The sequence below is a fragment of the Syngnathus acus genome, chromosome 10, assembly GCF_901709675.1.
Source record: "Syngnathus acus chromosome 10, fSynAcu1.2, whole genome shotgun sequence".
Lineage (NCBI taxonomy): Eukaryota > Metazoa > Chordata > Actinopteri > Syngnathiformes > Syngnathidae > Syngnathus > Syngnathus acus.
In genome coordinates, this window is record NC_051095.1 from 21,549,720 (window position 1) to 21,576,348 (window position 26,629).

Here is a 26,629-nt window from a genome sequence, read left to right on the forward strand (position 1 = left end):
AGTGACAAATACCCCCTCAATTATACAATAATTCCGTTATATTTGCCAGCGAGTGACGTACCCAGATCTCGCGAGAGGAAAACCCCTGTTTGGAAAGGAAAGTGACTTTCACAGGGCACTTACAAGAGACGTCCAGCTCTTGCGTGTTCTTTGTTTATATTTCATTTAGTACTTAAAAAAAAAAACGTGTCCTAAAAGCAACATATCTTTACATTGTGGATTGCACAAAACGTTGGCATGAAATAGCCATTTTCCAACCTTTAAGTTTTACAAACACCCTCAAATAAATCTCCCTCTCTTTCTCTCGCGCCTGCACGCACGCACGCACTAGCGTTTTGAGATGGAAAGGGATTATCAAGTGAAAGACAATTTCCAATTTCGTTGTTCTGCATCTCACTACCTATTACTGGCATTAGTACATCATTAAAGATACTGTAATGCCCCTCATTGTGGTCAAGGCTGCACACAGTCGCTGGTGCAACTTGGTCGCTTTTTATTCAACAAAAACAGGCAATAGAACACATTTATACAAGAGCTGCTGGTGGCCACAACTCACCCCCATACGCTCGACACACGCACTAAATCACAGCGCAGCCTCTCCAACCTCTGCGTTCCCCTTTCTGACGTCGGTCCACACTCAACCGGCCCCGCCTTCACACGCCCAATAATAAACAAACATTACAATACATTTTTATTCATAATTTTCGGACCATTTAAGTGAAAATTGATTATTTCCGTGATCCACCTGATAATCTCTCAGGAGACAACAGTATATGTCACTGCACATTGCGAATCTGGTATTACTATTATCTTATTACGTTCCTCTTTGTTTCATAGTTTTGTCTTGTTTTGCCGAAAATTAAATGATGCATCTTATAGTGAAAGTCAAGACCAACATTTTCTTTACAATAACATGTTGTATGTGCCCCCACTAGACTAAACATGGCATTCCTGGTGTATGTTTGAGGGATTGTGGATGGAAATTAACTAACAGTAATACTTGGTGCAAAGCATATTTTCTTTTTCACAAATGTCATGTGTTCATGGTCCCTAAATAAGCTAAGTAAACAGTACCAAAAAAAAAAAAAACATTGCACGAAGATACACTTTGTGTGGTTCAAAACAATCAATCATACCAGTGGGTCTCAACCTTCTTTCAATAATGTAGCCCCTGTGAAATGTTTTTTTCCAGCCAAGAGCCTCCGAACCATTTTTTTGGATGAAAAAAAAATTAACTAGAAACTGAGGGACGTGCCATGACTGTCTGACTTATTAAACTTTAGAACTACATTTATAGTGGTATATATATCTAGAACAATTTGGAGAGGAAAAGGGGTTACGAAAGAAAAGAAAATAATTACATTAATTTTAGAGATTCATGAGTGCAGGAATAAAATATCAACATAAAACATTTTCGTTTGAGATCATAATACAGACCTGCTCTCAAAGTGAAATAATCTACCTCATTTGAACTGAAAGCATAAACTAAATTAAAAATACCTATTTCCTAATTTAGAAGACTGGCAATATTAGTATCATTATCAACTATCAACACTGAATATTGTATTGTTGCACCCGCTCTCAAAGTGAAATAATTTACCTCATTTGAACTGAAAGCATAAACTGCCAAAAAATAAAAATTAGAAATACCTATTTCCTAATTTAGAAGACTGACAATATTAGTATCATTATCAACTGTCAACACTGAATATTGTATTGTTGAACTGAACGTTTTTTTTTTTTTGCTTAAACGCTACTATACGCTAAGTTAAAAACTCAAGTCCTCTCTGATGTGCCTTTGGATACTTCCAAGGGTATACGTAGGCCCATCTGAGAAGCACAGAATTATACTACAACCCACATCTTTTAAAACCCTTTTAAATATTCAATCACAGAAGCACTTAAAGTTTAGAAATTTTGCACCTCGCCCCAAGTGAACAGTGACCCTCTATCCAAATTAGCGTAGACATTGTTACATCCCTATTGGACATTGTTACATCCCTAATTATACATATACATTCCCTATTCATCCCTATTTTGTGGCAGATAATACTCATAAAGATATAATAAAATAGAGACAGATGTGCATGTCAATAATGAACGTAAATGCGATTAAAGGCAGTCAGTACCTGTACATTGACAAATTTAGGACTTAAAAATAAAATAAAAAATGAATATAAATATATAAATAAAAAATAAATCGCTGGGCTCTTAAATATGAAGAGCACAGGTCACAAAAGCAACTAAAACTATATAACATCACTAATAAAATCTGGCGCAAACAGAAAGGTAGCTGCAACAAAGGGGCTGTTTGTCTTGATGGGAACAAAAGATTTAGTTGTATAATAAAACAAAACCCAGATACAATTTCATCTTTTGGACGACACAAAAATGCTTTAAGCATCCATCATTTTTATTCAGATGTTGGAACCTTCACCTTGACTCAGAATAAAAGCTTCAACCAATAACAAAAGGGAAAAAATGTTGCACACATTCCACTAAAACAGACAAAGCATAAAGATTATGGTCCGCTCAAAGATTCCAGTGACCTACTACAGGAAGTTAATGCTGCAGCGTCCTGAAAATTTACATTGTTCCAGTCTAGTCGTTGCACTTTGGGGCTTCAGAACTTCTTTGGCTTTTTAAATTTTATTTATTTATTTATTTATTTATTTAGCTTGGACTTGACACTTAAGTTGATGTGATGGAAAGGTGTTTGAGTGAGTACTGCGCTTCTGGAAACCCGATTGACTAGAAAACCAGTGTTGGGATTCATGGAAGGACTTTTAAAAAAAAAAAAAAAGGCCGACCAAAGTTTTGATTTATATGTACATGGAATCCCTGTGGAGGAACACCTGCCGTCATAAATGTTGTACTGCTTCAGTGATTACTGTTTCACGCCAGTGTTTCCACTTTAAATTATTCCATTTCGTAAAAGTTGAAATTAGGACAAATATCAATGGTACCAGCATTAATAGACAGACAATAGAATAGAATAGAATAGAATAGAATAGATCTTTATTGTCATTGTCACACATGTACAACGAAATTTAAAAAGTGCCAACCGATCAGTGCATGAAATAAAAAAAATAGAATAAATAGAATAAAAAGATAAAAAAATACAAGCTAAATACCCACAGAAGAACATACACAGACATAATCATTTTCTTTTAGCGGCATTCAATGTGACTACCGCTGTAGGGTAAAAACTGTTGGCGAATCTGCTAGTCCTTGACCTAATTGATCTGTAGCGTCTGCCTGATGGCAACAGTTCGAAAAGGGAGTGGCCAAGGTGGGAAGTGTCCTTCAGAATGTTCTGTGTTTTTTTGAGACAGCGGGTTCTGTGTAGGTCTTCCAGTGTGGGGAGAGGGCAGCCAATGATCTTCTGTGCTGTGTTGATGACCCCTTGGAGATTTTTCCTCTGAGCAGCAGTGCAGCTGGAGTACCAAACACATATACAGTACGTTAAAGTGCTTTCTATGGAGCAGCGATAGAAGGACATCAGGAGTCTTTGTGTAATGCTGTGCCTCCTCAGCACCCTTAGGAAGTAGAGTCTCTGCTGGGCCTTTTTAAGCATCTCAGAGGTGTTCACGCCCCAGGTGAAGTCCTCCTCGATGTGGACTCCCAGGTAGCGGAAGGAGGGGACCAGTATTGTGTGTTGAGTGTGTCACGATCAGATGGTTTTGGTGTCACACAAGATTAACCTTCAATAAACATGTATAAATATTTCTTCGGGGTATCGACTCGATTGCACGGCTATTAGGCATTTTGCCTCTCATCTGAGGTTAGTGCTCTCTTGGCTAGCCATGTGGGTGAACTCATGACAGGGTTCCTACTAAATTCCCTACTTTTTCCAGTCCAAAATGTATCGACGTACGTATCAGCGTTATTTCTTCACCCGGTGTACAAATTATCATGGATTCATGGGAGATGTGGAGGTGTGAACCTACAGGTGATGGTTTCCTCCGCAAATCCTTTTATCCCTGATAATTGTAAACCTCGAAGGGTATTAACACGGTCAGTTTTCACTGAAAATAATTAATGAAACAATTCATATATTTTGGAGTCACAAGTTTTACTAAAACAATTTCTTTCCCCTGGCAACACCCGTGGACTTCACTATGAAGACTCATTCCAATCCCATAATTTTCCAAGGGAATCTAAACTCCATTCAGTACCCCAGCAAAGGATTTTCTAGTTTGACATTGTTAGTAACAACCGATGTGACAATAAATTCAGTTATTATTATTAAACATATAAGTGTCCTGCCCCTCGTTAGGATAAGCGATTTGGATAATGGATGGACATTCTACCATCATCAGTATCAGTATGTGACGGTTTATGCAAGGTGACAACGCCGGTCTTCTTTTGGTGACTTAAAATCGTCATGGTGTTAATTCAAAATAGTTTGTATTTGTCGATTTCTATGCCAGGTTTGCATTTTAATTGCCTTTTTCCTTGTTTATATTATCTGACAATGCACACTGATGTAATTTTCTGAACCAATCAGAATCTAGTGTCAACAAGCTTAATGGATCACCATAGGAATAACGGACAAAGATGTTGCACGTAAGCTGCATGTGATGAACGACCTGATGCTGGCACTCCCATAGAGATACAAGCAAGGTGAAACAGCTGGAACGGTATGTGAAGTCACAAACAAGTTCAACGGGGGAAACCAAATACTACGGTAAGCACAGCGAGGGAAATAATGGACGATGTGGGAAATGAGGCAAAACATAAGAATGAAGATCGCCCTGCTAAGAAAGCCATATGCAATTCATGCAACAAAGTGCGACATAAGAACCGAATAAGTTGGAATTTACATTGCAAGGAGAGAGGTGGCAAAGCAGCAGCAGCCTTGGTGCCTTAGGGCAGTGACAAAAGAAGATGGGTATTAAGAGCAATCTAGTTGTTACAAGGTTCTACACCAGTAGAGTTCAAAATCGGGGCAGACGTAATCTGAGAACAGACCTCTCACTCTCTCATCACAACTGTGGCCTGACAATTCTGCTCGATAGCCCAGGTGGCAATGGGCAAATTGCAGCGCTTAGGTCAGATCCAAAGCACAGTGACCTACTATGCTGAAACCACTTGCAATTTATAACTTGTGGGTGCACAATGTCAGCGAGCCGCTGTCTGTGAAAATGAAGCTGGTGAGGTGAGCTGATGAGACAGTGAACAACAGAGGCCACATACAAGCATATGGTGAGCGTGGAACTTTACCAAGTGGAGTAGTGAAAATACAGCAAAAATGAAAATGTTCAGCCATGTGCTGTAGACATAGCACGTGTTCCTCTTCCCTGCAAAGAACAAAACGTTACAGAGGCTGACTGCAGTCCTGAAGAAAAGCACAGGTAAAGACGGCATCTGTGTCGACCTCCAGACTGAAGGAAGCTGTCAAAAGAGAACTTTACATTTTGCCTGCAGTTCAAGAGTTTATAGCTAAATAAATTTCTTCCTTGGATGCACTGATCGGGTTCTACCCTTCCACACAAATCGCCTAAGCTCACGATTAACGCAACCTTTGGCCGCATCAACTTCAACCGGTTTCTGTTTGGAATTAGAAGTGCACCTGAGATCTTCCAGAGAGTGATGATGGCGAGTCTCCAGGACCTTGAAGGTTTGATGTCCTCATGGATGACGTCCTGCCGTATGATGCCACAGAGGAAGAACATGTTGATCAGTTGGAGGTAATACAACGCTGACTTGAAGTTCAAAAAAGTGTTCCGTTACACATGGCCAACTGCGATTCCTTAGGCACCTCATTAACAAGTCCATCATTTGACCGGATCCAAAGAATGCAGAACAGGTGGGGGCTATATGGCAGTTGTCGCCACCAGTTGATGTGGAAGAGCTGAAGAGGTTCGTGGAAATGGTCAACTTGGGGAAGTTTCATTCCCAAGCACAGGGTCAACCCAAGAGCTCCTAAAGCACGGCGCTGTGGGGACATCAAACAACTTTTGACAACAGCAAAGACCTGCTAATACCTGCACCCATGTAAGCCAACTGCTGTCACCTGATGCAAGTACATGGTAAATGGAGTTATGGACTAGGGTGGTGTGCTATGCCAAATCCACAGGGATTGTTGGAAAGCTGTAGCGCATTGCTCCTGGAGGCTCAGTGACGCAAAATCTCGCAATGCACAGATAGAGAAAGAAGCGCTGGAAGGTGTGTATGCAAGAAGGAAAAGGAAAAAATGTATGGATAAGGACAAATAAGAACAGAAAAAAACTTGAGCAGTGAATAAAGAGTATAGTGCCGTGAAAGAGAAAATATTGAAAATGTTACGATAGTGGAAATGTTTTGACACACTGCCAATGTGTTCATATGCAGTTGTTAATGAGTTGATAAGTTTAACGATTGACTTGATTTGACCAAAATAACTCCGGTGTTATTGCTTTTTTCTAGAAGAAGTAACATATATTCAGCCCAGAAGTAACAGTTACATTTAGTCTGATGTTACTGGAAATAACGCAAAAGAGGGAGAGGCATCACATAATAATATATTCATGTCATATTCCATCCATCCATTTTCTAATACCGCTTGTCCCCACGGGGGACGCGGGCGTGCTGGAGCCTATCCCAGCAGTCGGCGGGGGACACCCTGAACCCTGAATTGGTGGCTATGTGAATGTTTGAACTATTAGATGAATAACAGAAGTTCACATCTTTTGTTCGTCCTTTGTGCCCCAGGTTGTCCTCGGTGCAGGTACCTAATTTAACCCCAAACTGGTGTTATAGAGATGCCCGGTGTTCCATGTCTCTGCCTCCATTTATTTTGTCTACCCCAGTGGCTGACCTTTGAGTGAGAAAGTTTAATCAAAACCTAACTTTTGAGTGCACTTTCTATGGCCACATGATATTTGATTGTACAGGCCGTACTTGTAAAGTCATCGGTTACATTGTCAGTCAGATGCCAAAGTATCCGTCCATTCATTAGGCGGCTGGGTGAGCTGGATACTATCTTGACTTTGTTGCAAGGAGTAGGGTGGATCCCGAATTGGTCATCAGTCAATCTGTACTGAGCAGTGGTAGGGAACGTTGGTCTCACTAGAGCCATGTCGTGCCTGTTTTACATGTCGTCCTGCTGCAACACTGGATTCAAATGAACGGAGTTGTTTTTCATACAACCAGGGTTCCCTTCCCTTGGTAGAGACAAACAAATGTTCTTTTGTAATGGCCAAAGCAGACTCAGCAAAATGAATACAAAATGCATGTGAGACCCAAGTACTGAATACTAGATCAAAAATAACAATGGCAAAATGAGAACCAACGTCATTAAATCCAAATGCAAACACGCAAGAAGGCAAGGAAATGCAAGGTAGCAAGGAAAGGTGGCCCTCGTAAGTTCTCTGTTACGTGATACCCAATGAGCCTTTTTTTACATTGCACTAGGGAGAAACTGAGAAAGTTATTGCCTTCACCTTCTTTGATACTTGCGTAGTGGAAAAAGCCAGTATATTTTCCAAGAGCTATCTCGCTATCCATTACAGCATGTGTTCAAAATCAAAAAGTCAAAGTCTGCTTTATTGTCAACTTCTTCACATGCCAAGACACACAAAGAAATCGAAATTACGTTCCCACGGTGACGAGACATAGTACACAATATACATACAAGTAAACAACACAAAAAAATAGAAACAAGAAGGCACAAACAATGAATAAATAAGAGTGATGAATAAATAATAAATAAACAAATAACATAAATAAGAGGAGCAAAAATGGAGCAAGTGTGCATACAGCAGACAGTCAGAATTGAACGCAAAAGTACAGGACGCTACGCAGAAGGGGGGAAAGAGTTCAGGATCCTAACAGCCTGGAGTATGAAGCTGTTGGTGAGTCTGGTGGTGCGGGAGCGCAGGCTCCTGTACCTCTTCCCAGAGGGCAGAAGATCAAACGAAGAGTGAGCGGGGTGACTCACATCACTCACAATCGTGGTCGCCTTGCGGGTGAGATGGGAGGTGTAAATGTCCTTCAGGGAGGGGAGTGAAGCACCAATAATCTTACCAGCCGTGTTCACTATGCGCTGCAGGGCCTTCATGTTGTATTCAGTGCAGCTACCACCCTAAACAGCAATACAACTGGAGAGGATGCTCTCAATGGTGCCACGGTAAAATGTAGTCATGACGGCCGGAGGAGCACTTGCTCGCCTGAATTTCCGCAAGAAGTACAGGCGGCGCTGAGCTTTCTTCGCCAGTGATGCGGTGTTGGTGGACCAGGAGAGATCCTCACTGATGTGCACCCCCAGGAACCTGGCGCTGCTCACTCTCTCCACCACAGCACCGTCGATGGTCAGCGGCAGGTGTTGGGTGTGACCCTTCCGGAAGTCAACAACAATCTCCTTGGTCTTGTTGACGTTCAGCAGGAGGTTGTTGTCCCTGCACCACGTGGTCAGAAGGTCAACTTCCAACCTGCATTGAGTCTCGTCGCCCTTGGTGATGAGACCCACCAGAGTCGTGTCGTCAGCAAATTTCACTATGCGGTCAAATGCGGTTCCTTCTGAATGAATGTTTAGTTGAGCTGGTTATGTCGTTAAAGCACAAAGCTCTTTGCTTTATGCTGATGATCTGGATCAGCTAATATTGCTCAAGAAAAAAAAATATATATAAAAATACAGAAGCTGATTTGCTGGGTCTGATGATGCAGAGAAGAAACCAGTAAGACAGGAGAACATATGATATCGCAAGAGTCTGAAATGTCCAAAATCATAGAGAGTACTTACAAATTCCTGGCATTGCTGTGTTCCTGATGAAATTGTCAGTACACCACTAACAATCACAAGATCAGAATGACTTGAGGATAGGATGACCTTTGCTTGCTTGAGTTGGTGAGCAAACAAGTGGATACTGATGATATAATTCTGCTTTTTTGTTGCTGACTCTTCAAACTAATAAAATGTTCGATACATTCATTCCCATAATTAGACCAGAACGAACTCACGAGCCCATTTCAAACGACAGGTAGTCAGGGATGCACGTGAAGTGGTGCGTCAGTGCACATGCACACTGAAATATCAAAAGAATCCTAAGGTCAAGTCTGTCAAGTCTGTGAACCAAGCATTTTGCAGTTTTTTAGGGGGGTGGGGGGGATTGGTATACATAGGTAGAACAGCTTGTCCAAATCAAAATCAAAAGAGAGAATGTTCCAAGTCAGTGGCAGACCTGGCTCAGGCAGTAGAGCGAGTCGTTCAGAAACCGGCGGGTCGGTGGTCGGACCCAGCTCTGTCCGAGTCACATGTTGTGTCCTTGTTGTGTCACACACCTTGCCTCAGGGACTACAGCAATCTCAGCTTCCTGCAAGTTAACAGTGACAAAACCCAAGCCATGTTAATTGGCACTCCCCATCAGATCCATACCTGCCCAATAACAAGCATCTTATTCGCCGGTCTCACTATTCCCCTCTCAGCCACTGTCACCAACCTGGGTGTGAAACTGGACCCTCAACTCAACCTTGAGTCACACATAAAACACATCTGCAAAACCTCCTTCTTCCACCTCAGAAATATTTCCAAACTCCGCCCCACACTTACCCTGACGGATGCTGAGAAACTTGTCCACGCCTTTGTCTCCTCAAGGCTAGACTATTGTAACGCACTCCACATCAGGATCCCTAGCAAGAGCCTCCAGAGGCTTCAGTACATTCAAAACAGCGCTGCTAGGATCCTGATGAGGGTGCGGAAAAGCAATCACATCACACCCATCCTCCGTTCTCTGCACTGGCTCCCCATCAAATTCCGAATTGATTATAAGATCGCCCTCCTCACTCACCATTGTATCCTCGGACATGCTCCCCCATACCTCAAAGAACTCCTTGCCCCAAAACCTGCCACCCGAAGCCTCCGCTCATCCAATTCACACCTTCTCCACGTTCCGAAAACCAAGCTGCGCACCATGGGCGACCGGGCCTTCTGCCATACAGCCCCTACACTGTGGAACTCCCTCCCCGACCACCTAAGAGCACCCCAATCCACTGACTCTTTCAAAACTGGACTTAAAACTCACCTCTTTACTTTAGCATTTCCGTAATTTCTCTCATATCTTGGTTGTCGTCCAGTTGTTTTAAACTTGTCCTTGTTTTGTTTTCTTGTTTTTTATCTGCCATGTAGCACTTTGAGATTCCCCCGAATGTAAAGTGCGTTATAAATATAATTTATTATTATTATTATTATTATTACAGATGAAAAGTAGCCATTTGGCTAATTCTAGTGCATCTACAGAAATGTTCATTGATGTACACTGTCCCTGTCAAATAAAAAAAGAAAAAAAAGGTCGACTCACGCCATTAAGTGATTCACTGTGCAAACTGCACCACTCAGGTCAAAGTATGTTTTGGTGGTGCAAAATAAATTGGGGATTGTAACCTCGAGAATTCCATCAAATCAGCTGAGTCTGTGGACCGTGTGCGAGACCCCTTGATGACCCCGTATTTTAGATTTCAGTTACATGAATCATGTAAATATTTGTTACATTCCTTCAAATTACAAAAATGTTTCTCGACACTTCCTTTTTGATTTACATGCTACTCTGTGCAACCTCAGATTTTGAACATCATCACTGTTAGTAAGATCTAAATTTTTCTGCCCAGCATAAGTTTGGCATAACGCGTGGTCTAAATTTGTGCAGAGGTGGGCTGGACTAAGCAGTGTGGCGCATTTAAAAAAAGGGATAGTTGCGCCATTGTGGGTGTCAAGTGTCAACTGTACCGACTACATTTGCAATCAATCGAATAGCCAATGACACGTCAGAAGAGGAAACTGATTTGCTAAAATCCATGCATGCGGTCAAAGCATGCAACGTGCATTAATAAGGAATTGAAAGCAGATTTCCACGGATGGATTGATATAAAATTAGCCAAGGATATGTGACGTGAGCCTTTGGAAACCCCTTGCACCCAGATTGTATGAGTCTGCAATGAACCAGAGGGTACAATGCACATGTGAAATGAATAAAATGACATTCACCACACATGTCCGCAGAGCTACGAAAGTGTCTGCTTGCATCACAATCAAATTCATCAAACTCAACTTTATACTGCACCTATAGAACCAACGATTCTGCAATAGGTTGTTGGTTGTTGTAAACAAAACGAACAACGATAAAAACATAGCATCCTTGGTGAAGGCCGATACTCCGCGTCTTATTCCCAATTAACTGCTTCGGTGTAAAAAAAACCCTCGATGTGCAGCATTCAAGTTCCTTTTCCTCCATACCATGCTTGAGGCACGTTCCAAGACATGCGATTAGTACCATTGACTGTTACAGAGACAAAAATCTTTATCTGCACTTTGATTCATTACAGCTTTTCTCTGACTTCAAAGCATATTAGTTTTAAAAAAATTATACAGAACCTCTTTTTAACCACTGCTGGCTTGCCAAATATGTAATTAGCATTAAGAACATCAAGTGCTGGTGCTTGTTCATTTGTCTTAAGGTGGTCTTGGGTTGCCCAACCTTTGCTTTTGACTAAAAACATGGACAATTTACTTAGTGTTAGTTGCAGGTCTGGACTAACCCTCATTATTAGCCTTTAATAATAAATGGTTTTGGTAATGTTCTTTTGACAGTTTCCTGTTTCCAAAAAAAAAAAGGGCCAAATTAGTGGCATTTGCTTGGTCTCACATTTTTCACTAAAATCTTCATTTCTCTTCACTGCACCAGTGTTTTAATTAATCCCTGAATTTTATAGCGACTTTTTATACTTAAAAAGCAAAACAAAGTACTTCACAAAGTGAAAAAAAAACGAATCTCTCCAGCCTGCCTGCAGATTCTGACACTACCATTTCCTGGAACACCTCACAAACCTGTGCCATTTATGAAAGCAACTCGACTTTAATTACATGATTAAAATGAATGAAAATGATTTAATCATTGGAGAGGAATTGTGTTAACGACAGTGTCTTGTCCTAAAACAATTGGCTCATGGGTACATTACTGCTTTTTGCAAAGGTCCACAGATTGACCTTTGAGTTCAGTCAATCAATACTACGTTTGTACACAACTTGGACAAAGTGCTTCCCAAAAAAAAGATAACAGTGAATAAAACCCCAAACCACCTCCAATCTGAGTGTCTGATGCTCCATTTTCTAAATATAAATATTTACTATACACTACTATAAAATACAATACAACTTTATTCATATAGAGCATTTCACAACAGTTGCAGCTGTAACAAAGCTATTCATATATAGCTACAAACAAATAACTACAAAAACAGTGAAAGCAGTCAATTGAAACATCAATATAATGTAAAGTATACAACAACAAAGTCAGAGTTGCATAGTTGAAAAAAAACGTTATAAAATGGGTCTTCAAACCAGTTTTAAAAATGGACATGCCTAATGGGCTTGCCTAACATTTAAGGGGAGATCATTCCAGACGGAAGGACCAGCAACACAAAAGGCTCAATACCCTCTGAGGCTCCGCTTATTTCTCGACACATCCAATGAGGCACCGGACATGTGTGCAGTGGTGAGGTAAGCTGGGCCGAGGGCACTTAGAGATTTGCAAACAAATAGAAGTACCGTATTTTCCGGACTATAAGGCGCACCTAAAAACCTAAAATATTCTCAAAAGCGGACAGTGCGCCTTATAGTCCGGTGCGCCTTATATATGGACCAAATTCCTAAATTTAAACTGGCCCGAAGCATTGTGTCATGAAATCAATCATAAGTGGCCCGCTGAAGACTATGAATCATGAATCAAAAAGACTATGGATCATTATTTTGTGATTATAAAGTAATTGGTTGCATCTGAAGTTGAAATAAAAAAGATAAAATGGAGAACGATTTGATTTGGATTAAAAATCTGACATGATGCATTAATGGTGCGCCTTATAGTCCGGTGCGCCTTATATAAGGACAAAGTTTTAAAATGGGCCATTCATTGAAGGTGCGCCTTATAGTCCGGTGCGCCCTATAGTCCGGAAAATACGGTATCTTAAAATAAACTCTAAAATCTACAGAGGCAGTGAAGGGAGGTCGGAATTGGAATCATATGCTCCCTCTTATAAGCTCCAGTTAGGAGGCAAATGGCAGCATTTTGGACCACCTGGAGACGCTTGAGGGAGGACTGCTGAATCCAAAGTAAAAAAAAGTCTAGTCGAGATGTTAGAAAGGCGTGGCTTACTGTATCTAAGTGCTGTTGAGAAAGGAAGGGCTTTAGCCAGCTGCCTAAAATGGAAGAAGATGGATTTCACAACAGCACTGATTTAGCGGTCCAATTTAAAATCATTGCCCAATTTAAAACCCAAGTTTGAGACTGTTGGCTTCAGATAGGACTCCAGAGGGCCCAGGTCAATAGGATGGGATGTACAAGGGCCACTGGAACCAAAAGCCATAATCTATGTTTTCTTTTCATTGTAATTTAGGAAATTTGGTGACATCCAAGCTTTGATTTCCTGTAGGCAGGACAAGAGTGGCCTTAAGGAGAACACATCCTTTGTGCTTAGCAGGACATAGATCTGACTGTGATCCGCATAACAGTGGAAAGAAATATTTTTTTTTCGTAGGATGGAACCTGGGGCAGTAAATACAATGAAAACAGCAAGGACCCCAAAATGGAGCCCTGTGGAACACCGTATTATAGAGGGGTAAAACGGGGCTCCAGGCAACCTAGACTAACACAAAAGGTCCTGCCAGCCAAGTAGGATCCAAATATCCAGAGTTCTACTCCAAATGCCAACTTGGTGCTGTGAACAACCCAAAAGTACTGTATTATTATTATTATTTGTTTTTTTCTCATTGAACACTGTAAATCATGGCACAATTGTCATGGAACAGGCGACGATATGGATGGATACTGAGACAAACTGAGACGGTTGAATGTTTGCAATGATCAGCACATGCCCCATCACCGACAGAGACTCACTTCACAAATTGGTTTCCCACGAGGCAGGCACTTCGATAAACAAAATTAGGCCACTGTTGGTTTTCCAGTTTCTGTTTCATTTTAAATGTGCAGTGCAACGAAAGGTCTGTTTGTTTGGACAACTTTAGGGTTGCCAGTGACCCTTCCAAGTGATGTCCGAGTGGTTGAGAATAAACCTCTCCTGCCTTGCCACCCACTGTACAAGTGCATGTAGAACTGTATTGCAATGCAGACAAACGACACGGTCAAATGTTCATTTCAGTCTGCTGCAACAAAATGATAGCCTTAATTTGGACTTTGGACACCCCTGGTTTAAACTTTGCAAACTATTTTGACCCTGGTCCTTAAAAGGATCGAAAGTGAGAATGCCCAACCCTATAGAATCGTCATCACTTTTCTCCTTCTTACCGCCACTGACTTTGCCGCTTTGTGTAATTGATTTCTACCACTGTTTCTCTGTAATGTTGTTTCTACTAACTGTCTCTACATCAGGTCTGAAAAGCATGGCCGCACAACGTGCTCAACTGCAGGTTGCAGCAACCTATATCAGACTATTAAGTCCACAGGTTTCGATGAATCACTTTATCAGCAATCTGAAAAGGCAAACAAATCTTGTGTGTGTGTGTGTGTGTGCCTGTGTGTGTGTGTGCCTGTGTGTGTGTGTGTGCGTGTTATACAGTGCAGCTAGTAGCTACTCATCCACAGGTTTTGATGCATCACTTTATCAGCATTCTGAAAAGGCAAAAAAAGATCTTGTGTGTGTGTGTGTGTGTGTGTGTGTGTGTGTGTGTGTGTGTGTGTGTGCGTGCGTTATACAGTATAGCTAGTAGCTACTAGCGCACTAGCCTACTAGAAGAAAACCTCACTAGCCTACTAGAAGAAAACCTACTGTAGCTCTGCCTATTGAGGCATCCTATAGGGCAGGGGTGTCAAACTAATTTTTTTCACGGGCCGCATTGTAGTCATAGCTTCTTTCGGAGGGCCATGATGACTTTCAACCCAAATAAATGTATGAGCATCTCATATTAAATACAGCAAAAGCTACAAAACAAACTGACAAATAACTCGTTTTCAAATCAGACGAGTAAAAACTGGTCAAATATTTAAAAAAAAAGATATTATTAAAAGTGAAGACAATTTGCAATTCTAGTAATGACACACGAATTTGATGCACAATTTGTCTTCGCAGGCCACATAAAATGATGTGGCGGGCCGTATCTGGCCCCCGGGCCTTGAGTTTGACACCTGTGCTATAGAGGATGTGTGAGCTTGACTCCATTTATAATAAATGTGTTAATCAGCAGTGATAGAGACTGAAAAAATAAAGATCACAGTGAAATGAGATGGGGTGCTCTTGGAATGAAAATGTCACGTTGAGGAATACTGGTTGACGTTAGAATCAAAGTACCAAATAAGACCTCCAGCTTCTTCTTGTCAACTGCTCGGAAATAAAATCTGCTAATGCAAGCACGTTTTAAACAGATGTTTACCAAACTCACTGAACATGTAACAGCTGTATAGTGTAAATAGATGTTCTGTTGCAGTCTGACAGATGACGTTACGACTGTGACCCGCAGGAAAAAAGTGGACAGAGCGGGCATGGGCTTTTATAGAACATTTAGTGTGTTTCTGATCAAAAGGATACGTTAAACAGAAAATATGTGGGATTGAAATTTATTTGGATTAAAGGTTTGATGCAATAAAGCTTGGTCTATGGCTAATGTAATTGGTACATTACAATGCCATTCAATACACAAATTTTATATGCATCGTCATTTTGCTAAACATTTTTTATTGGCTCTTATTAGAATGTGCAAGCGTACCCAACATTATAATTACAGTATATTTGCAGTACATTTGCAGTAAGTGAATGAAAAATCGAAATCAAGGATAGTAACAGTATATTGTTATATTAATTCTATTCATTCGTTCTGAGATCCTACACTGTTATCAATTCAATACTGCTCTACTTCTCAGTTTCTTAATCCAATTCAGTTGATCATTCAGTCCGTCAACGGACATTTCTTACATGGACTCAAATTCATCAATACGCTGTTTGGTGTTGCCCTGACGAATCTGACGTAGGGTCTTGTATTTGTCACGGCCGGCCTTGACATTCTCAGCATGGATCAGGTCATTTGGGGTCTTTTTGCTCTCGTCTACAGCTCGAGCAAGCTCAGTACTCAGGAACTGAAAGAGAGCACAAACACACAGAATGGAATCCTCATTGCTGAGACTATTCAAAAGCCTCAGCTCTCCCCCACGCCCCAGTCTTCCCCTCAATCCCAATCTGAAAACATTCTTTTGTCCGTCGTTATTATTAAATCCTTTTTTGTGTTGGAGATTGTATGCAACATCATACGGTATCTTGTTTTGCTTGGGAAATAGAGTCCAATTTTATTCCAGGAGTAATAGACTTTCTGGATGACAGACCGTATGCGTGCAAATAAAACCACTTGGATGACAAGCTACTTGCAACATGTTTAATTATGTAGAGTGCACCTAGTTCCTCAAAGAACACATTTTGGGGGGCAATTAAGATGTCAACATAAACCATATACAGCATGTCTTAACAGAAAACTGAACAAATAGAGGAACCGGAATGGACACCACAAACTGCTTAAGAGGTGCTATTGGTGCAGGGAAACTTGACCTTACTGCATCAGATGAGGCTGAGTCCATTAAGTCATAAATCCTAAGTTACATTAAAATTATGATATGAAATTTTTAGAAGACTGAAAAGTCAATGTGGTCTATTGTTTAGTAGCAATCTTAAAAGTTATGCAAATACTCCAGAAATACATGTTATTGTTGTCAAAAAGGTTAAGCCGGTATCTCATTGAACCGCAAGTGTTTGCCATAGCCAATGTTGATATTTTGTCAGTGTTCCTAAAAGGTTGCAAACAGATTTTCCGGTCATTCAAAAATGTAGTTGTTGACGACAAGAAAAACTGTTTGCAATCATTAAAACTGTTTAGGAATGTCTTTGCAACTGTTTGCAACGGTTTGAAACATTCAACAAACAGTGACAAAAAACATTCCCAATGTGCGCAAAATTTCGCTGCTCATTGATATACTGGCTTTAGTAAGTTTTCTGGGTAAATACACAGATCGTCTGGAAAACATCATTAACTTATCTCGTCATTCTCGATGTTCAACAATGACTTTGAGGGGGTAACATTTTGAGTGCATAGGATTCATACATTGAGGAACATCTTTTTGTGACAAATTTCAGTGATGGACAGGCATCTAAATCTAAAAACCTAGTTATCTAATTCTATTTCTTTTTATCCTCACCTTCAAGTTTTTCTGAAGTCTCTGGTTCTTCTGGGCCTCAGTAACTCTTTCCTCCTCACTACGGTCGCGTACCGTGCCGGGAGACATTAACTCAGCACTCGCCTCCGCACTGCTCTCATCCGTCTCGTCGTGATCATGCATGTGAGGGTGTACAGAATCCTGGATGTGGATTCCCATTATTTTCGACTTCAGCTCCTCTTTGGTCCTCTCTAAATCAGCTTCTACCATCATTGCCTGTCAACAAATACATTCACACATATATATGTATTTTTTACATTGTTGATTGAAGATTTTTAAAGAAGACAGAGTATGACGAAAATGGTATGAGTAAAGTGACCAGACATGAAGCAAAATATAATTCATGTTCAAAAGTGATAGGAAGAAGCAGGATGCTTTTCAAGTCCTATCCCTTCAAATCGTAAATATTGTGTTCGTTCTAACATTTTCGGAAATTTGGGTGACAATAGGTCACGTTTTTTGTACATTAAGTGACGTAATGTTTTTTTTTCTCTTCAAGGCAACCATACGGAAGATTCGCTATATGCATATTTGGGCTCTATCTCTGTTTTAGCACAATATGCATCCATAATGGAATGATTACACCTGATTTATGTAGGATGAGCTGACTGGATGATGTATTTTTTTTTCTCTCTCAAAGGAAGAATATATACTTGCCAACTTTCCCACTTTATGTGAGAGACTCCCAAATCTCAACCCTGTCTCCCACATGGTTCCCTTCCCGATCACTCATTTCTCCTGCCAGTCTCCTGATTTTACAGTGAAGTCAATAATTTCCATTGTGGTGAAACTGACGCAACACGTCTCCTCATCGCCAAGGGGGGAGACTTTTCGCCCAGACTCTGAGTCAACAAAACATTCCAGTGAGTGCTCATCCTCAGACACAGCCTCATCAGTATTTTGAAAAAGATGTAATGCCTACATGTTTTGATATACATGTATAGACCATGGTGATTTTCACAAAAATAAATGCTGCGGCTGATTGCTATGCAAAAGCTGGCTATATCCTCCCAGTGGTGCAAAAGACATTGAAATTAGGTCACGGTAGGTGAAGGACTAATGACTCGTTAATATTTTTTATATATTTTTTAATCCACTTTATTCCTATGCCCCCTGCGACTGCATGAATTAGTTGTGCAACCTCAGGTATACTGTAAACCCATGTTTTGTTTACACAATATATGACCCTCGTGAGGTAGAAGCGGTTTGTCGTTTAGATTCTGTTCATTTTCACATTTTTACTGTTTCCTGCCTTTCTAAACTTGTGTGATTGAGATCAGTGGTCCCCAACTCCTATGCCGTGGACCGGTACCAGCCCGTGGATCACTTGGACCGGTACCAGTCTGTGGATCATTGAGTACAGGGCCGCACAAGAAAGAATAAATAACTTGCATTATTTCTATTTTATTTATCTAAGTCCGAAAAAGGTTATAGACCGCTGGTTTAGATTGTGTCCTTTGTCTTGTGTTGTCTTTCTAAACTTGTGTACCGTATTTTACGCATCATAAGGCGCACTTAAAAGCCTTTAATTTTCTCAAAAAAATGAAGGTGCACCTTTTAATTAGGTGTGCCTTTTGCGTGGACCAATTCCAAAATCTGTAAATGTTGTTGTGTGGCTGCCGCCACAGGAACGTTACATGTAGACAGCGATCACAGCGAACGCTATGTGTTACACAAAATACATAAGATGACAGCGATGAACCAATCAGAGGACATTATGTTTTACGTAAAATACGTAGGCCGGGGTGGTGAAGCAATCAGAGAACTGTACGTAATACGCAGAGTATGTACCTCCACTGCCCTTGATAAATACATTTTAGCGGTTTGTGCAAAGCAAAAAGCATCAGGACCCTCTAAAATGGCATCAACAGAGAGACATGCTTACGAGGCACAGTTCAAGCTTTCCGGAAAGCTTTTCTATCATTGCCAAAGAGCAACGTGACAACGACGAGTCACTGACAAGAGGGAACTTGACAGATGATGAGGATTTGCATATGAATATTGATAAACAATAGTGTGAGTACAGTACGTGGTAGCCCCCGCAATTGAGTGTGCACCTTTTAACACAAAGCGCCTTATTGTGCGGAAAATATGGTAGTTTAGATATTGTCTCTACCTTGGCGCAACTTTTTGTCAGCTTATTTTAGTGTTCTTACACAGCCAAGGTCTTTACTTATTTACCTAGTTGCACTTGTGAATATTTTCTTGTTTGCAAATTTTCATTGGGTTTGTTTTCACTTTGTTGTCTCTCTCCTGTTGTGCTCCATCCATCAAGCTTTGTTGCTTTTTATTCCTGGGTTTTGTCATCAACACCTTAGTTGTCGTGGAATTATTTTCATCCTTTGAGTTTATCCAGACTCCCTCGTGCTCATTCTCCTTGAATAAAGTCTTGATGATTGCCTATACTCGCTTGTCTGCTTTGGGGTGCTATTTTTGATAAGACATGCCATAAAAAGAGTGGGTGATTTTAAGTATGCTACCCACACTCAGGACACCAACGCTGGCAGATTTCTGCAACCCCTCCCACCACTAACACTCCCCCCCTCCCTTTTCCGTGCATAACGCCATAGGGCAAAGGCTAGAGCTAAGAGGCTCAAGTACAACTTCTACTACCAAGAGAACGTGAAATGCATCTGACCCAGTCAATTTAGGTTTTGGGGTTATTATGCAGGAGTGAAAAATAATTCCCGAATCTGTAAAAATTGGTATTAACTGTCAACCTCTTGGGCATATGTGTGAGAAAGCCGGTGTATCTGAAGAAAACCAACATAGCAAGAACTTCAGAAGAGATAGGCAGATGTGCCAACCATTAGGTGCCTTATAATGAATGTAAAATAAAATTTGATGCAATGTGCACGTCTAGAAAGTCACAGCGAGTATGCAGAGTTCAAAATGCAAAATGGACTTAACTATGGGGACTTATGGTTGATTGAGATTGAAGACGGTAGAAGGAAATGAATGACTTGATATTTGAAAGTCGACACATTTTAATGTGAGCATTTCAATTCAAGATTTCATGTTGTATCCCAAAATATTCACAAGCTTGTGATTTATATTAAATGCCTATTACTTCTCAGTTTTGTGATATTCTTGCCACTGTTGGATTCCTTTGATTCTACCTATCTTATTTTATATACCCTGTTCACTTAGAAGTGTCAGACATTCCTCAATTTTGATTCATCCTTTATCTGGCTCTTGCTGTTCCCATTAATTCTCACCCTTTTCTGCCATCTCGTTGCCTCCTCGTCCTTTTTCTTCTTGGCTTCTTCCAGCTGGGAGATTTTCGACGTAAGCTCTGCCAGCTCAGTGGCCTATCCACATGTGCACACAAATGGGGAAAGTGTTAAGAGTGCTCCTAATCTAAGGTCACTGTGCTCTGTCTGCTGTGACAATAGGTGTGTGTGTGTGTGTGTGTGTGTGTGTGTGTGTGTGTGTGTGTGTGTGTGTGTGTGTGTGTGTGTGTGTGTGTGTGTGTGTGTGTGTGTGTGTGTGTGTGTGTGTGTGTGTGTGTGTGTGTGTGTGTGCCTGTGTGACTGTGTGGACACAACCTCTCCTGTTGTATAGGGTAAACTTGGATTCATTTTGTTTCATTTCAATAACCAAATAAAATTATCTACTGCTCTTCTCCATTCCACACATAGTATAGTATAGTAGATGTACGTATTTTTATTTGATACTAGTCACAATAGTGAAGTAGCGCAAGGTGGAGGCTAGTTAGACACCTAAAGGTGTTAGAGAGGCAAGAAAGGGCTCTCAAAAGAGATGAGCTTTCAATAGAGTACAGAGGGACGCCTTTTCTCTGATGGATATTAGAAGTTTTCCCACCTTCTGGAGCAACCAACAAAAAACAGTGGATACGTCTGAGGGAATGTTATATATGAACTAGCGCCATCATGTTCATGCAGTATTAAAGTAGACATACATATGCTTTCACAAATGCAAGTTTGTATAAATGGTGAATTGTGGACATGTACCAGCTCTTCCTGACTCTTCATCTCAGACTGAGGATGTTGTAGCAGGGCTTCTTTAGCCTGCATGGCAGCCTTGTGGTCATTGTCCAGGATCTCAGCTTCCTCCTGCGCAAGTGTCCTTTCCTTCTCTAACTCAAGCGCCCTGCGAGTCTGCTCCTCGAGCTCTGAAATAGAACACCCAGCACTTGTAATACAGAATACAGCATATACACACACTGTATACAATACTACCGTATTTTCCGGACTATAAGGCGCACCTAAAAACCTCAAATTTTCTCAAAAGCCGACAATGCGCCTTATAGTTCGGTGCGCCTTATATATGGACAAAGTTTTCAAATGGGCCATTTATTGAAGGTGCACCTTATAGTCCGGTGCGCCTTATAGTCCGGAAAATACGGTATATACTGTATTGGGGATGATTCTCAAATCATGAATTTTTTTTTTTTTAAATGTTCGGAAACAGAAAAAAATGTGTTCAAATGGTTGACAGACCATCTTGAGCTCTCTTTGTCTGCTCTTCAATCTGTCGCAATCTCTCCATCAGTTCCATGGTCTCGCGAGCAATCTTCTCTGTTTCCTTCTCAGCATTTTCACGCTTTTTTTTCTCACTCTCAAGCAGAGCCCTGACAGGAGAATTGTGCATAAATACATAGCTGAAACAACTCCATCCCTGACAGTTCTTACTTAAGTACAAAGAACACAAGGAAATCTGTGGCAAAGAGAAGTCCTCGTCATTGTTACCTCTCCATCTGCCTCTTATTCTTCTCCTCTCTCGCCTGGGCCTTCATCTGCTGCACTTCAATGGTGTCCGGTTTGCGTCTGCGCATGTACAAGTCGTGGTTTCCCATACACAGCGCCAGGATGCGTTTGTTGATACGAAGGCGGGGTACATAGAAAACAAAGTCCTTTAACACAAAAAGCATTCCTTATTTATGGTTGGATTCACGACACACTATGTTAGCATAGTATACTCGGGTAACCACCAATCACGTCTCGTTTGCAAACTGAGCTGTGACTGAGCCATGAGTACGTGGGATGTAATTTTCAGCCAACAGTTATCAAACTCATTAAAGACAAAATATTAACTTTTTACTGCTGAAAAAGGCAAAACAAACCCCATCAATGAACTGGCTTGTCAAGTTTATAATGTACTGTAAATAATTATCTTTTTATTCCATACCGGAGATTTCTTGTCAATAGGTTTGATGACGAACTTCTTGTCATTGAAGGAAATATTTCTGATCTCACTCCAGGGGAAACCAATCTTTGGGGTCAGCCTGCAGAATATGAGAAAACTGTTACAAACCGAACCATAAATTCAGTAAAACAATAAACAAACATATGTATGTTAAAAGGTTTTATTATGACTTCTCAGAGGCATAGTACGGAGTTATACTTGATACCACAGATTTCCCTACTAAAATGATAGTGAGTAAAGTTCAAGTTGATAAAGATGATTGTGATCTCTTCCGAAAAAGGAGTTTATTTCAAAGTGTAGCTTGATAACAATACAAGGCACCATAATTACATTACAGGTGTGAAGATTATTCGACAACTAATCAATAATCAAATTAATCAATAATTGTTTTTGCTAATGACTAAATTGTTTATTTTTTTTAATCCAAAATTGTCCACATGCTTGGAATTTCAGCTTGTTGACAATAAATATTGTCCCATGAAAGTGGAATATTTATTTTATTCTGAAAAGCAATGAGCAACATTTTGCCCATTTCCTGATGTTGCAGACCAAACCATGACTGAATCATATTCGATTTGTTTGATCAGTTTGAATAAAGACATGGAAACTAAAAAATGGGTTTTTAATCTGATCATCAATGAATTGACGAAACTATTACAAGAATTAATTGATTATCAATCGTTAGTTGCAGCCCCACTTCTAAGGATTTTCTTTATTCAACTTTTGCTTATCCAGTTAAGGAAATTGAGAACAGAATCTTGCTTACAATGCTGACCAGGCACAGTAAAACAAAGCAAATAAAAAGGAATACATAATTTTGGAGGAACTCCATAGGCCCTAACGATCTTCCATAGGGTGTCATGATGTAGGCTGTCAAAGGCTTTACGAAAGTCGAAGAAGTTGATGCGCAGAGGAGTGTTCCATTCTACACACTGCTCGATAATGTTCCTCAGAGCAAATATTTGGTATATGCCTCTCCTAAACCCTGCTTGTTCCTGCCATAGCTTCTGGTCAATAGCGGAATCGATTCTGTCGAATAAAATCCTGCAGAAGACCTTAGATGGTACTGATAGCAGCGTGATGCCCCTCCAGTTGTCACAATTTTGGAGGTTTCCTTTCTTGGGGAGTTTGACAATCAGGCCCTTGTCCCAGTCTTGAGGTATTACTTCCTTCTCCCAGATGTCTTTAAAGAGATAAGTAAGCACATTGACAGAAGTGTTAAGGTCAGCTTTCAGCATCTCTGCATGAACAGAGTCTATGTCGGCAGCTTTCCCATTCCTCAAGGCTTTGATGGCAAGTTACTTGGGGCGGTGGTCTCGATGTCAAGGACACTTTCTGCTCGCGAGGGGTTGGCAGGATCATCTGGCTCAGGGCAGTTGAGTACCTCACGGAAATGCTTAACCCATCTCAAGATCTGCTCACTCTCATTGGTGAGGATGTTGCCTTGTTTATCTTTGACAGGAGCCGGCTGACTGGTGTACTTGCCTGTGAGCTGCTCGGTGATCTTGTAAACCGTACTCAACTCGTCCCGTGCAGCTGCACACTCTGCTATCTCTGCAAAAGCCTCAACAAAGGCCCTTTTGTCACTCCTTGCACTCTTCTTTACCTCTCTGTCCTTTTCCTTGTAGGTTTTCTGGACCTGCTCATACAGCCTGGGTGATTTTGTGGTAAGCATCTTGGCTTTCAGCTGTTTTTTTCAATTCTTTGCCAGGTGCCAGGTGTTAACCATTCTTTGTTCCCTCTCTTTCAATAGCCCAAGACTTTGGTGGCTGCCCCTACATAAGATTTTTTGATGTTCTCCCACTTGCCTTGGGTGTCGAAGTCTTCGTCTGCAGGTTTGGCGAGAGCACTGAAGCGCTTCTTCAGTTCCAGGCAGAACTCTGTTGGTCTTAGGGCATCTTAGTTTGGCTACATCAAAAATGTTTTCTACGTTGACTCCACTTTTGCGCTTTCCTTAGTTTCAGCTTGATAATGGCTCTTAAAAGGTAGTGGCCGCTGTTGACATCAGCTCCACGATAAACTCGAATATCTTGGAGACACCTGCGCCATTTTACGTTGATCAAGATGTGATCGATCTGGTTGGCTGTGGAACCGGCAGGTGACTTGAGTTTATGGATGATTTTGTGCGGAAAGATGGTACCAACGGTGACGTCATGCAGAAGTCAACAAGACGCTCGCCATTGTCATTCATCACACCGCACCCATGCTTCCCCACAGCTCTCTCACAGTCAGTGTTATCTCCCACCTTGGCGTTGATGTCACCCATGATCACTAGCATGTCATGCTGGGGAACTTTAGAGACTGTCTGCTGTAGTTCTCATACCACTGGTCTTTTTCCTCCTCCTTCACTTCGTTGGTTGGTGCATAGCATTGAATGATGGTGAGTTTACACGGAGTTGAAGCGAGCTCTGATCAGCCTGTCGCCGAGGGGTTCCCAGTCCAGCAAGGTGTTGACCTTCTCCTTTGAGACTATAAGGGCCACGCCGCGCGTATGTTGATCGAAGTGACCAGAGTGCAGGATAACTGAGCCATCGCTCATCACCTGGCATCCAGTGCCGGTCCATCGGCATTCACTAATTCCCAGGATGTCCAACCTGCATCTTCTCATTTCACTCGTGACCTGAGCTGTTTTGGATGTGTCGAACATGGTACAGACATTCCATGCACCCCGGCGGATCGTAGTTTTGGGTCCTAGTAGGCTGCCTGTCATCCTCTTGACTTCTTGTTGAAGGCTTTCATCAGGGGCGGTCATACTGCCAATAGGTTGGCTCGGGCCTACTGCGAGGTCCATGATAGTATAGTTCGTAGAGGTTTCCATAACGGTAGTGACATTTTACGAGGTGGGGTTGTTGGCCCCATGCCCAACCCCCAACCTGGAAGACCAGCTGCTGTTTTTTGTCTGGAATCTACCTGGAATGAACCTGCAGAGGGCAGAGCCCCCATTGGTATAGCTATCCGGGTCACAGAGACACACTTGTACTAACCATTAAAATACTAACATACAGTGCCTTGCGAAAGTATTCGGCCCCCTTGAACCTTTCAACATTTCGCGACATTTCAGGCTTCAAACATAAAGATATAAAAGTTACATTTTTTGTCAAGAATCAACAACAAGTGGGACACAATCGTGAAGTGGAACAAAATTTATTGGATAATTTAAACTTTTTTAACAAATAAAAAAAGTGGGGCGTGCAATATTATTCGGCCCCCTTGCGCTAATACTTTGTAGCGCCACCTTTTGCTGCAATTACAGCTGCAAGTCGCTTGGGGTATGTCTCTATCAGTTTTGCAGATCGAGAGACTGGAATTCTTGCCCATTCTTCCTTGCAAAACAGCTCGAGCTCAGTGAGGTTGGATGGAGAGCGTTTGTGACCAGCAGTCTTCAGCTCTTTCCACAGATTCTCGATTGGATTCAGGTCTGGACTTTGACTTGGCCATTCTAACACCTGGATACGTCTATTTGTGAACCATTCCATTGTAGATTTGGCTTTATGTTTTGGATCATTGTCCTGTTGGAAGATAAATCTCCGTCCCAGTCTCAGGTCTTTTGCAGACTCCAACAGGTTTTCTTCCAGAATGGTCCTGTATTTGGCTCCATCCATCTTCCCATCAATTTTAGCCATCTTCCCTGTCCCTGCTGAAGAAAAGCAGGCCCAAACCATGATGCTGCCACCACCATGTTTGACAGTGGGGATGGTGTGTTCAGGGTGATGAGCTGTGTTGCTTTTACGCCAAACATATCATTTTGCATTGTGGCCAAAAAGTTTGATTTTGGTTTCATCTGACCAGAGCACCTTCTTCCACGTTTGGTGTGTCTCCCAGGTGGCTTGTGGCAAACTTTAAACGAGACTTTTTATGGATATCTTTGAGAAATGGCTTTCTTCTTGCCACTCTTCCATAAAGGCCAGATTTGTGCAGTGCACGACTGATTGTTGTCCTATGGACAGACTCTCCCACCTCAGCTGTAGTTATCTGCAGTTCATCCAGAGTGATCATGGGCCTCTTGGCTGCATCTCTGATCAGTCTTCTCCTTGTTTGAGATGAAAGTTTGGAGGGACGGCCGGGTCTTGGTAGATTTGCAGTGGTCTGATACTCCTTCCATTTCAATATAATTGCTTGCACAGTGCTCCTTGAGATGTTTAAAGCTTGGGAAATCTTTTTGTATCCAAATCCGGCTTTAAACTTCTCCACAACAGTATTTCGGACCTGCCTGATGTGTTCCTTTGTCTTCATGGTTCTCTCTGCGCTTTAAACAGAACCCTGAGATTATCAAAGAG

General features: G+C 41.3%; 1 protein-coding gene across 3 annotated transcripts in view; it reads right to left on the bottom strand.

Annotated features, from left to right (window-relative positions):
* Positions 1-15,526: 15,526 nt before the first annotated feature.
* LOC119129597 (moesin-like) overlaps positions 15,527-26,629 on the bottom strand; it is a 29,978-nt gene continuing 18,875 nt past the window's right edge. For all 3 annotated transcript variants that reach the window (XM_037262917.1, XM_037262916.1, XM_037262915.1), the window contains 7 exons: positions 22,335-22,431; positions 21,896-22,059; positions 21,647-21,777; positions 21,158-21,318; positions 20,402-20,494; positions 17,166-17,399; positions 15,527-16,058 (listed from right to left, as the gene is read on the bottom strand). In XM_037262917.1, coding sequence (XP_037118812.1) covers positions 15,894-16,058; positions 17,166-17,399; positions 20,402-20,494; positions 21,158-21,318; positions 21,647-21,777; positions 21,896-22,059; positions 22,335-22,431 — 1,045 coding nt within the window. In that variant the 3' untranslated portion in view covers positions 15,527-15,893. The remainder of the gene's footprint in view (positions 16,059-17,165; positions 17,400-20,401; positions 20,495-21,157; positions 21,319-21,646; positions 21,778-21,895; positions 22,060-22,334; positions 22,432-26,629) is intronic.